Source organism: Panthera leo, chromosome A3 (genome assembly GCF_018350215.1).
Source record: "Panthera leo isolate Ple1 chromosome A3, P.leo_Ple1_pat1.1, whole genome shotgun sequence".
In the NCBI taxonomy this organism is placed as follows: Eukaryota; Metazoa; Chordata; class Mammalia; order Carnivora; family Felidae; genus Panthera; species Panthera leo.
In genome coordinates this window covers 128,105,183-128,117,301 of record NC_056681.1, presented here as the reverse complement: position 1 = coordinate 128,117,301, position 12,119 = coordinate 128,105,183, and the positions used below count along the sequence as shown (strand labels likewise).

Below are 12,119 nucleotides of genomic sequence, written 5' to 3'. Positions count from 1 at the left end.
CTGAAGCCCAGGCTTGCTAAGGTTACACAGGTTACTCAAGGAAGTAGGGATCCTGAAGCTGGACGTCTAACTCCACCCATACACCTTGCCTAAGGAGTTTCCTTTTCTCCAGGGCGGTCTGTGGTCAGCTAAAGATGGTCCAGCATGCACCCTGGAGTTAAGCAGATGTGGCTCGGATCCCCCGCTGCCGTTTAGTAGCTGCAGGTGGCTTTACATGAGTTACTTAACTTCCCTGAATCTCTGTGTCCTCAAGGAAAGATATTGATACTTCCTGTGCGTAGAGGGAGGATTAAACATTGATCTACTTTTCCCATCTCTCTGCAAAGAGAAAGGAGTCAAAACTGTATGGAAGTCAAATAAACTTGATATCATCAGTACTACATCAAACAACAAAACGGACGTTGGGAAACCTAAATCAAAAGTATTACGTGAATGCCTACTGGGTGCAGACCCTCACTGGTATAGGTTTTGCGGGCAATGAGCGCAGTGCATCCTTTCCATCGTTCACACACCACAAGGCCCTGCTTTTTCAGAAGTCGGGGTGCTGAGTGAGGCAGCGGAGAGGGCAACGTCTTACCCTCTGATCATCCAGGACCATTGTGTGACCTTCATCACATAACGTCTGCTTCCTCACATGTGGAAAAGTGGTCCCGATGACACATGGCATGCTCTAAACAACAGATAACTATTATCGCGGCTAATGACGACGGGTCCTGGCTACCTACGAAGGCGAGGTCCGGCTGAACCTGGTCAACGCGCTGCGGGGGCCAGGCCGGGCCTTTCTTTCGGCCGGAACCGTTCTCCCCGGCCTGAGGTCCTACCCGGACTGGGAAAGCTGCAGGCCGAGGGCCGGAAGCGCGCTCTGCCAAGAAGCGTGTCAGTGCGGAGGGAGGGAGAGCGAGCGGAGCCGCGCAGGACGGGGCGAAGATGGCGGCCTTTTCTGGTGCGTCTTTGGAGCGGGGGCTGGTGCAGGCGGCTCCATCCACGCCGCGGCGCCGGCAAGCGGGCGGGAAGCCATTGGGGCGGTGGGGGCGGTGGGGACAAGTGCGGCGCGCTCCGGGAGGGAGCTGTCCGCAGCGGTCCCCGAACTGCGGGGGGACCAGTGGCGGCCTCCGCCTCGGTGTTGGCGAGTGCCTTTCTCTGCAGGTGCTGCCCGCCGGGCCTCCCCCTGCACCCTCTCGCCTTTCTCCCCCGCCGTCGGCCGGCCTGCCTGCCCGGGCACCCGCGGCAGCGAAAACGACGCGGCGGCGTAGCGCTAGGCCTCCGGCCTGTCGTACGTGGCAGTGGCGCTCGGGAGCCCTCTTCTGCCCGCGCCGGTTCCGGGCCTGGCCAGGCCGAGAAGCAGCGGGGCGTGGGGAAGGGTCAGTCGGAAATGCCCGTCCTGCCTCTGTCCAGTCTTTTCAGGCCTTCCTAAAACGAAAAGTCGCAGGCACACCTCTGATCATTATTTGTTGCCAAACGCTGCTGTAGCAACATTAACGTTCTATGTTGAAGCATATTCGCAGACACACCAGCCCAGCATACATTTTGGAAACTCATTTGTTCTTAGTTGGCGGTACGATGCCCTCCTTTATTCCAAACAGTGATTTGAGGTGGCTGATCTAACCCCAAAGTTGTCGTTTTCCTGTCTTCTCTGTCCTCCTTTTTACATCCAGTTTTAGAAGCTGCCATAAGCCTTATGTATACGAAAGGTGGCGAATTTATGTAGCCATATACGTATCAAGTGAGGCCTACTGTCTTTTGATGCACTTAACCTATGAAGATGACTTCAGATATAACACAATAATGTACTTTCTTCGGCTTACACCTACAAGAAGATTAGGAATTCCACGCCTTTAGTCACGAGACGCGATTTCTGATTTGTTTTAGTTGCATCTTATAATAGGAGGCAAGGGGAAATGTACTTAGACTGGTAGCTGTTTTTCTTCGCCCAACTCTCCTAGAACAAGATGTTAGAGCCAAGGTGCGCAGAGCAGTTTCAGATTGTCATTTTATTAGGTTCACTTCTTTGGAAGTCATGCGCAAATTTCAGTGATGTTAGGGTGAAGGACTAGAAGAGTGTGTGATATGAAATAAAGACAAGTAGGATTACAGAACATGAATATTCCTATTGTTCCCTTAAATATTTAAGTGTTATCTTTATAGAAAACATGGTTTCAAAGCAAACATGCAGAGAACATGACCAGAATGAAACAAGAAGTTGTCTGGGGTTACCCGACCCAGGTCATGATCTCAGGGTTGATGAGTTTGAGCCTCCTTATCCTGCTCTGCGCTGACGGTGTGGAGCCTGCTTGGGATTCTCCCCCTCGCTCCCTCTGCCCCTCCCCTGCTCCCTCTTGCTCTCTCTCTCTCTCTCAAAAAGTAGATAAGCTAAAAAAAGAAAAAAAAAAAAAAAGAAAGTTTGGAACTTGCTGAAAGCAGTCTCTGGTTACTACTTGTGTAACAATTTCACCGGCAGCCTCAGCTTGCAGTATACTCAGTGCAGCGTATTTAAGACTGTCTCCTTTTTTCTAGCAGTTTGCATTTTAGAGAGAATACAGCTAGACCCTAATGGGAACAATTCTTAGAAAGCTCTGCTTGGATATACAGCTTTAGATCTTGATTACTTTTTTGATTTGTGGATTTTCCTGGGGAGATTTAGAGGGAGGAGAACCTTTTTTGGAAATGATTTTCATACTTTCCTATGTCATTAGTACTTATATGAACTAGTTTACTATGTACTAAAATTTTAGTGTTCTACCTGTTTTGTTGTGTTACTTGCTAGGGTGATTCTTCTCACCTAATGCAAAGAAAAAGCAGTTTTCGCACTGGATGTATTCAATTTATAGATTTATGCCATTTCACAATTATAAGAAATAAAAAAGTTCCCTTAAAAATTAAAAAAAAAAATTCCAAATTGGTTATCCCTGGGGTTTAGGAATGTTTGAGTATTATTATATTTTTCATAAGAATATATGTTTTTGTAATAGTAATAAAAGCTGCATTTTTGTAAATGGAGACTTAAAAATCACTTACTTGGAAGGGAGGTTTACACAATCCAACTAACTACTCCATGTGTGCCAGCTACTACAGTTCATTTGAGAAATGACAAAAATGACAAGATTCAATCAGAAATAACCCAATCTATTCATTTAGGACTGGCTTCAAAGTGAATTATTTAAATATGAGAAAAATTAAGAACAGTAGTTCTTCAGCTGTGATTTCTAAGTATCCAGCTTTTCACAACTGGCCCCTCCCTTTTCAGTTAGTCGGAGTTTGATCCTGGCTGCCAATAAGTGGGCCTCTCTCTGCACTTGTCTGTTCACTTTTCTCAGGTCGCTGAGGCTAATCACATGGTTCTCAAATAGTGAAGATGCATAACTTCCACATTATGTCTAGATGAAACAACCAAAACGTTGGTCAAGATAGAACCTTCTCTCCAAGTCTGGTAGATTTTTCTTCACTAGCCCTAGGAAGGAAGGACTGGTGGCTACTGTGTATCGAGTGACGACCATGTATCACATATTTTCATCTATAATCTTCCATAGCTCTACAACGCAGATACTATCAGTCTGATTTCATGTGGAGAAAATAGGTGTATAGTTTTGCAAGCTGTAGAGCTTGCCAAGGTCACATTGCTAGTAAGTGACAGTTTATTCGTGAACTCAAGTCTTTCTCCAAAACTATACTCTTAATGGTGCCATACGCAGGAGGTACTAAAGAACAGCTGTGCTTCAAAGCCTTTCCCTGTTCTCTCAACAGTCCTTTTAAGAGCAGTATGATTTCAATTTAGTGTGCTCAACTTCTTACAATTGATTTTTGTTTTCAGAGATGGGTGTCATGCCTGAGATTGCTCAAGCTGTAGAGGAGATGGATTGGCTGTAAGTACATAAAACTTAAATGCACCTGTGACAACAATGTTCAGTAATTTAAGGAGTTGCTAGAGATTCTATCAAAAATTTTGGAGTCTAGTTGGTAAGTAAAATTCAGTTTTTCTTAGGATTCTCTTATTCTCTAGAAAGCTTCCCTTTTATACTTTGATAATATTTTTAGTTGGAAAAGATGGGTACTGTTTACCAAATAAAATTATCTTTTAGATTTATAGTTTAGCATGACTTATTTAGCTTTTTTACTAACTCGAATTCTTCGAAATACGATTCTTTCAGTCTCCCAACTGATATCCAGGCTGAATCTATTCCACTGATCCTAGGAGGCGGTGATGTACTTATGGTATGTTTACATTTGGTGAGGTCTTTCTGGGTTGAGGACACACAGTTCTGGGACTGTTTGTGACCACTTTTAGAGCTCCCCAAGCTTGAAAATGATACTTTCACCAAATTACTTTTATTCATACCGTATTCAAAGTACTGAGGTAGAAGTTGTAGGGAACACAAAGGTGGATTAGATACGCTCTTTACTCTTGAGAAGCTGAAACCCTGTGGCACAGTAAGACAGGTACACAGGTAAGTGTTGTACAAGAGGCTCTACTTGGGGAAGTAGATATTGGACAAAGGAAAGCTGAGAGAGAAAACCTTATATGTAGAGAGCATATCAACAAAAGCAGCGAGCAGGAGGTTGCAGGAGTTGACCCCTGAGTAATTCAATTAGATGGTAGCATAAAATGTGTGTGTTGGGGGCGGGGTGTGTAACTTGGGGTAAGATGGGAAGTACATAGTGGGTCAAATTACTTGGGCTCTTTCTCGAGTATCATGTTAAAGAATTGATATTTGTTGGCAGTGGGGCTCATTGGACATTTTTAAGTGGGGATGTGTTACATAGCTGTAACCGCGTTGATGAAGACTGATTTGGTAGCAGCTTGTAGTATAGCTCAGAGTTTAGATACTGGTAGGATACTTCTGTAATGATCTAGGTTAGAATGATGAGGGCTTGGATTTGAACAGTAGCAGTGGGAAAAGAACGGGAGAGCAGATTCTTGAGCGATGGGAGAGAAGTGACAAGATTGGCAATAGAGTTGACTGCAGAAACCTGAGTCATCTGGAGGCACTGTGACAATAAAGGTAGCTAGTGAAGTCTTAAAGATTTCTACGTAGTGTCATGTTAATTTGGCTTTCCTAATTGGCAACTTAAATGATAAAATCAACTTTTTTTTCCATTTAGGCTGCAGAAACAGGAAGTGGAAAAACTGGTGTAAGTAACGAACTTAAATTGATTTACTTTGTAAGAGTTATTTTGTTTTAAGTTTATTTATTTATTTTGAGAGAGAGAGTGCAAGCTCACATGCACAAGAGCAGAGGAGGGGCAGAGAGAGAGGGAGAGAGAATCTCAAGCAGGCTCCATTCTCCATGTGGCTCTCACGACTGTGAGATAATGACCTGAGCCGAAATCAGGACTGAGCCACCCAGGCGCCCCTGTAAGAGTTAATTTTTAAAGTAAGTTTGAACGTAGCTTCTGCTTTGAAGTATTTAATAAAACCACCTTTTCCAAAATGTAAGGAATTGAGGGGCACCTGGGTGGCTCAGTTGGTTGGGCTTGCGACTTTGGCTCAAGTCATGAGTTCCGGCCTGCTTGGGATGCTGTCTCCCTCTCTGTGCCCCTCCCCCACGCTCACGCTGTCTCTCAAAAATGAATAAACACTTAAAAAAATGTAAGGAATTGATTGCCACCGAGGGTGATATTCTTGTTGCCCCCTAATTCTGAAATAGGGTCTACAAGAGTATACCTTTAAGAATAGTGAAGTTTTAAACTGGTCTTGTATAAAGAGTTGTAGTATCTTCTGTATTTATACTTATTTCTGAATTTTAGTGCAATGGCTCTGTAATAGGCTGACAGTAGGGGTTGCTCTCCTGTTGGCCTGGACCAGAGAAGTAGTGTGTCAGCCGGGAAAGTAGTTTCCTGCTTTAGTTTAGGCTCGTTATGCAGGTCCCCTTTGTGTATTGTTTTGGGCTATCAGCTGTCTCCTCTTGCCTTCATTTAATCAACTCTCTTATTACCTTGCTCATGTTTTGGGTTTGGACAAATGAAATTAGAGTAGCAGTCTGGAATATGTAATTATTGAATGTGCATGCATAGCTTCTGTAATGTCTGTTGTCAAACTGTCATTAATATCTGAATGCTAATGTAGAGAACAATTGTTTCTTTGATAGGCTTTCAGTATTCCAGTTATCCAGATAGTTTATGAGACTCTGAAAGACCAACAGGAAGGCAAAAAAGGAAAAACAACAATTAAAACCGGTGCTTCAGGTAATTTTTGCATAGTAATATTTACCTTTTGCATAAAAATAGTAATTCTCATTCTTGGCATTGACGGACGGGAGGTCAGAGTGTGCATTTTTATTGTCGATATCTGAGGGGAGAGGTAATGGCATTTGGTGCCTTGGAAACCAGGGATACTGAATGTCATTTACAGCATAAACAGTGAAAGGTTGTCCCTCCTAGGGGCGCTTGGGTGGCTTAGTTGGTTAAGCATCAGACTTTGGCTCATGTCCTGGTTCGTGGGTTCGCGCCCTGCGTCAGGCTCTGTGCTGATAGCTCAGAGCCTGGAATCTGCTTCAGATTCTGTGTCTCCCTCTCTCTCTGCCCCTCCCCCACGCTCGCTCACTTGCTGTCTCTGTCTCCCCGAAAAATAAACATTAAAAAAAAGATTGTCTCCTAAAATACTAGTGGTGCTCTCTTTGAGAGAATAATACCCTTATGTCTAATATTGAAGATACGTTGGTGCAGTATTTTACAAAGGTATTAAGGATTTTATTAAAAAATTGATGGAGTAAAAATCCATGATGGTGGGAAGTATTGCCTTCCACAGGGAAAAGAGGCATGCATTTTCCCTTTAAGATAAGAAAGGGGTCCAGGAAGTTAAAATGTAAAGTATAAATTTTAAACTCAGTTTTAGTCCCATTTACTTTGAGACTGGTCTTTTACTAGGATTTCTGGTCCTATCTGTGCCATGAACAATCTTACATCAATTTCCTCATCTGTAAATTGTGTTGCTTTTGTTAAATGGTTCTGAATTCCATTCTACCTTGAATAATTTATGGTTTTGTTAATACTTTGACAAAATTTATTTTAAATTTTAAATTTAAATTTTAAATTTTTATTTAAAAAATTTTTATGTTTTAAGTCCTATTTGTTTCATGATACAAAACAGCATTGTGGCAAAATTGCAAGCTTAAGTGGAGTGAACTGGGTATATCAACATTTTTCTTCTCAGTAATTTAGACTGCTGGCCTACTTGAAAGTAGTTTCAGAACTTGTAACAACAGTAAACCATCATTTATGAGAGATGGTGATACAGGAGCATCCTTCCAAAGGAGGATAACCAGAATGGTAGTAGTTTTGAATATCGTGGCCTGTGAGAAATAAATTAGATATTTATTGATTTAAAATATTTATTTATTTATTTAGAGAGAAAGTGCGCGAGTTGGGGAGAGGCAGAGTGAGAGGGAGAGAGAGAATCCCAAGCAGGCCCTGCCCTATCAGCATGGGAGCCTAGTCGGGTCTTGACACCTTAAACTGGGAGATCAAGAAACTAGATGTGTAAACATAGAGAAATAAGTAAAAAAAAGTGTTGGGATAATTGTTAAATCATTGAAATCATTGAAGGGATTTGAGAGAAAATAATTGTTCTAGAAAAGAGCAGGACTAATTAGAAATAACCTAATGAAGATTTCTGTGTAAATACTTGCTAATTTGCTCTATTGAGCCCACAATGAAAGAGAGAGCCTCAGAGGAAGTTACTTCTCCATCAGAGTGTTTAAGCAGACGATAGATATCATTTGACCACAAGTAATCTAGGAAAGATTTCTACATTGGTCAGGAAACTGGGCTGGAAAACATGTAGAGTTCTCTAGCTATTACAATTCTTTGGTTATCCATAGACTATTAAGGTGTTTTAGAAAAGGAAAATGCTGATCCCATGCAAGGGAGGAGGAAAAAAAAAATTGTGACTTTTGAATGTGTTATGGACTTAATTAAAATAAAGAACTTTTCTTTTAAAAATGATAGTGATACTTAACTAGATCTTGATATGTTGGTCATTTATTTCCATTATGATTGTAATCAGGTTGTTTAGTTACCAAAACTTCATTTATCAGTGCCTTCATAGTTCTTACAGGGATCAGTGCCTTCTACTACAAAGTGCAGTGAAGGAAGTGAGGAGAAAAGGTTTTAGCCCAGAAGGCCCGTGATTATTGCCTTTGACCTGTTTCAGTTTTCACTTTCAATTTTGCCTTGAATAAAAACAGCAGAGCTTTTACTTGTACATTCCAAATAATGTATAAAGCCATATTAAATCCAGAGGAATTAAGGTATGTAAAATATAAAATGTTTGGCTTGTTTTTTAGAGAGTTTTCAATTTCATATGTTTGTAACTTATTTTTAGTGCTCAACAAATGGCAAATGAACCCATATGATAGAGGATCTGCTTTTGGTAAGTGGATAGATTTTTCCTGACCCAAATAGGAAACTTGGAAATTGCAAAAGATAGAGGTGTATTTGTTTAATATTTAAACACATATGTGTAAGAGATACCACAGAAGAACGTCAGTAGACAAAAACAAAAAAGTGCAGAAAGAACACTTGCAGTGTTGATGACGGATACAGAAACCATATAAAATGGCAAGGGGTCTCATGTAGATAACAAGTTACCTGTTTGGTAAGAAAGATAACCCGTAAAGAAAGTGGCTGAAGGATGTGAATCGGCAGTGCCCACGAGAGCAGATCCAAATGACAACAGTCGTTCAGAGACAATGTTTACAGATAGCAGCTAAGTGGAAATTAAAGTTGCAGTGAGGTGTCGTTTTATACCCATTTGATTGGCAGCAGTTGAACAGAGTGATAACCAGCCTATCAAATTACTGCCTTTCTGGAAAGCAGTTTGGCATTGCTGGTTAAAAATATGTGTATACTTCTGGAAGGTCTAGCCCGTTGTAGTATGAGTGCCCGTATGTGAGGATATACATACAGAGCTGTTAGATGTGGCATCACTTGTAAATGGTAAAAACTGACGAGAGGATGAATCCCATTACTGCCCAGAGATTGGTTAACAAAGATTAGGGTGTATCCGAGGACCATCGTGTGGCCTTTATAGAGAATGAGGCAGAACTGTAGTGTTGACTTGAAGAATTTTCGCCAGGTGTGGGTGAGAACGGAAGCAGGATACAAAGAAGTAGAGGGAGTGTGAGTAATCACGCCCCAGACAGACCAACAGAACATGTAAACTGCTGCTCTCCACCACGTGACTTCTAGTTTGTATAAAGTTTCTATCTGCATGCGTAAAGAATTTTAAATATAGAAATTTTAAGGATTTGCCATTGCTTAGATAACTTTTTAAAGAGTTTAAAGTTTTATGGAACATAGTACCTATACGAATAAGAATTTATACTTTGAATAAATAATTTAATTTCTGATGAGTGAAGTAAAATGTGTGATGAGATGCTTTTCTTGAGGGTTTGTTGTACGTTCAGGTAGGGAACTGGCGTCGTAAGCCTGAGCCGGGACAGAAGTTACAGTTTCTTTCCAGGACAAATGAAGGCTGTATGCTTTACTTAGAGCCAGTAAGCGCTGACAAGCACTGTGACTGCCCATAAGGTATAATACAGAACATCGTTTAGTAGGGTCCTAATATTAGTGAATGACCACAGGTTTATTTATTTGTGCTTTTCCCCGCTTTCTCTGCGGTTTCTGGATCCGTGGATTGGGGAACGAGCCAGAGATAGTTCCCGTTTTCCTTTTAGTGTCGTATTTGCTCAAGCTCTAATTTAAGCATAAAGTCAGAGCAATAGGTATTGATGAGTGAGTGCTGCATCACCTCGTAGTATCCATTTCTTTAAAAGACTCTAGACAAGGATTGTCTGAACACATTTGTGTTGGTGATGCAGCTGAGTTATCGGTGTGAGTGAGATTAGGTGCCGTGGTGACTCCTTTCCAGACTTGATGCAGTAAAGTCTCACCTGAGTTAATAGATGACAGTGTAGATAACAGTATAGAAACTAGTCCGCCACATGGCCAGGGCCTTCCAGGGGATGAATAAGGGTGATTACCTGTAGGGAAGATCTTGTTACTCAGGATCAGTAAGTCTCAGCGTCTGGAACATTGCAACAAGTGAAAGAATTATTTTATTGGTGAGACTGAATGCTTAATTTATATAATTGTACTGACGTGTTTTTTTGCGTTTTTCTCAAATCCAGCAATTGGGTCAGATGGTCTTTGTTGTCAAAGCAGAGAAGTGAAGGAGTGGCACGGATGCAGAGCCACTAAAGGGTTGACGAAAGGTATTTAAATAGCATTTGTACTTGTCTCAGCTTGTGAAGTAATGTATTAATACATGAGCTTGCTTTCTGTAGCTTTAAGTAAGGATCTGAGAAGATTTCTAATGTTACAAAAAGACAGGCTGCTCTTCATTTGGAACATACAAATTGTAATTCAGAAACAATGGGAAAGTGGCTACATGGCAAGTGAATCCTAGGTGTGTATAAACCTCGGAGTATTTGCCCTTACAGGAAAGCACTACTATGAAGTATCCTGTCACGACCAAGGATTGTGCAGGGTTGGCTGGTCTTCCATGCAGGCTTCCTTAGACCTCGGTAAGCATTTCTAAGATAAACTGAATTTACGGATTTATATTTGTGGATTGTTGACATTTATTACAGTGGGGAGCAAAATAAATAAGCATAACCATATAAAGTTTATATTTTAGAAACTTGGACATAAATGTATGTATACTCACTGTGTTCCAAAAGGATTTGCAGTGTTAAGAAGTACATACTGTAACAGTATAAAATGAGGAGGAACAAAGTTAAGAAAAAGAGTAAAGTTAGTATGAATAAATATGCACCACACAGGGTAGCATAGATGCTTCAAGTTATTGTAGATTTGTGAACTTCTTTTATGGGCGGAGTGTTTAGTTTTACGTTTACTCTTAACCAATAAATAACGTGTATTTTAAAATCTAGGTACTGACAAGTTTGGATTTGGCTTTGGTGGAACAGGAAAGAAATCCCATAATAAACAGTTTGATAATTATGGAGAGGTAAGTTGTATTCTCGACCTAATCGTGGCATTACTAAGTTCTCTTGCGTACTTACTTGATCACTTGTGACATGACTGAGGATATAAAAGTGACTCTCAGATTCAAGTGGATTTTCTGAGTGTATTCCACAGAAAGTTCAGATTTGGACTTCAGTGAAGAAATGTTACAAAATGAGCTAAATATTTTTCCCTGTGGCCATTTATTAGCCTTTCGAAATATACTACTTTGTTTTGTTTTCATCCATTTTGATTTTGGCTTTGACTTGAATGCATTATGTTCTTCTCATTTCTTGTTTTTGATCTTGAAAATCTAATCATGAATCTAAATGTAGTTTTTAATGTGGATGGAGCCCGAGTATCCTGTTGATTCTAAAAAGCCTGTCAAGATGCCTCTGTTGTTACATATGATATGCTGTAATAGGCATTTTTGTTTGTTTTGTTTTTAAAGATTTTATTTTTAAGTAATCTCTATCCCCAACATGGGACTCAAACTCACGACCTCAAGATCAAGAGTCGCACGCTCCACTGACTGAGCCAGTCAGGCGCCTGAAATAATGGCAGTTTTAAACACCTACATTAGGGCCTCAAGGAATTATTTTAAAGAACTGATGTGTACTTTTGATGTAGCTGTATGTGAACTTGTGACTTTATGATTTTGCTTCCTGTTAACAGCACTTGACTTTGTGCTTTTCTAGGAATTCACTATGCACGATACCATTGGATGTTACCTAGATATAGATAAAGGGCATGTCAAGTTCTCCAAAAATGGTGAGCTTTCTGTGGATTGTCTTATTAGAGAAAATACATGATAACAAATATTTATAACTTATAATTCCCTTACCCTCTTCTTCATTTCTACCTCCCTGTCTTACCTTTGAACCAATACTTACTGAGCATTTCCTGTATGCCAGGCACACCGGGAGGTGCCAAAGATGAGTAGAAGATGGAATAGACAAACACGTTTAGTCTTGTGGGGCTTACCTACCGGTGGGGGGAGACAGAGGCACAATGGGCCAGGTGGGATATGAGTGCCCCGAAGGAGATTGTAAGCAGGGTAAGGGGATGGAGGGTGATAGCAGTCTAGGGCTGTGCTACTTTCACAGGGTTGTCAGAAAAGCCTTCTCTGATAAGGTGACATCTGAGTAGCAATCCGA

At 41.0% G+C, this 12,119-nt stretch overlaps 1 protein-coding gene across 1 annotated transcript in view; it reads left to right on the top strand.

Annotated features, from left to right (window-relative positions):
• Positions 1 to 861: 861 nt before the first annotated feature.
• The window catches only part of DDX1 (DEAD-box helicase 1), a 36,586-nt gene continuing 25,328 nt past the window's right edge, over positions 862 to 12,119 (top strand). The window contains exons 1-10 of the mRNA XM_042933638.1: positions 862 to 943; positions 3,809 to 3,860; positions 4,146 to 4,209; positions 5,098 to 5,127; positions 6,084 to 6,180; positions 8,318 to 8,365; positions 10,125 to 10,208; positions 10,437 to 10,520; positions 10,890 to 10,966; positions 11,661 to 11,733. Coding sequence (XP_042789572.1) covers positions 928 to 943; positions 3,809 to 3,860; positions 4,146 to 4,209; positions 5,098 to 5,127; positions 6,084 to 6,180; positions 8,318 to 8,365; positions 10,125 to 10,208; positions 10,437 to 10,520; positions 10,890 to 10,966; positions 11,661 to 11,733 — 625 coding nt within the window. The 5' untranslated portion in view covers positions 862 to 927. The remainder of the gene's footprint in view (positions 944 to 3,808; positions 3,861 to 4,145; positions 4,210 to 5,097; positions 5,128 to 6,083; positions 6,181 to 8,317; positions 8,366 to 10,124; positions 10,209 to 10,436; positions 10,521 to 10,889; positions 10,967 to 11,660; positions 11,734 to 12,119) is intronic.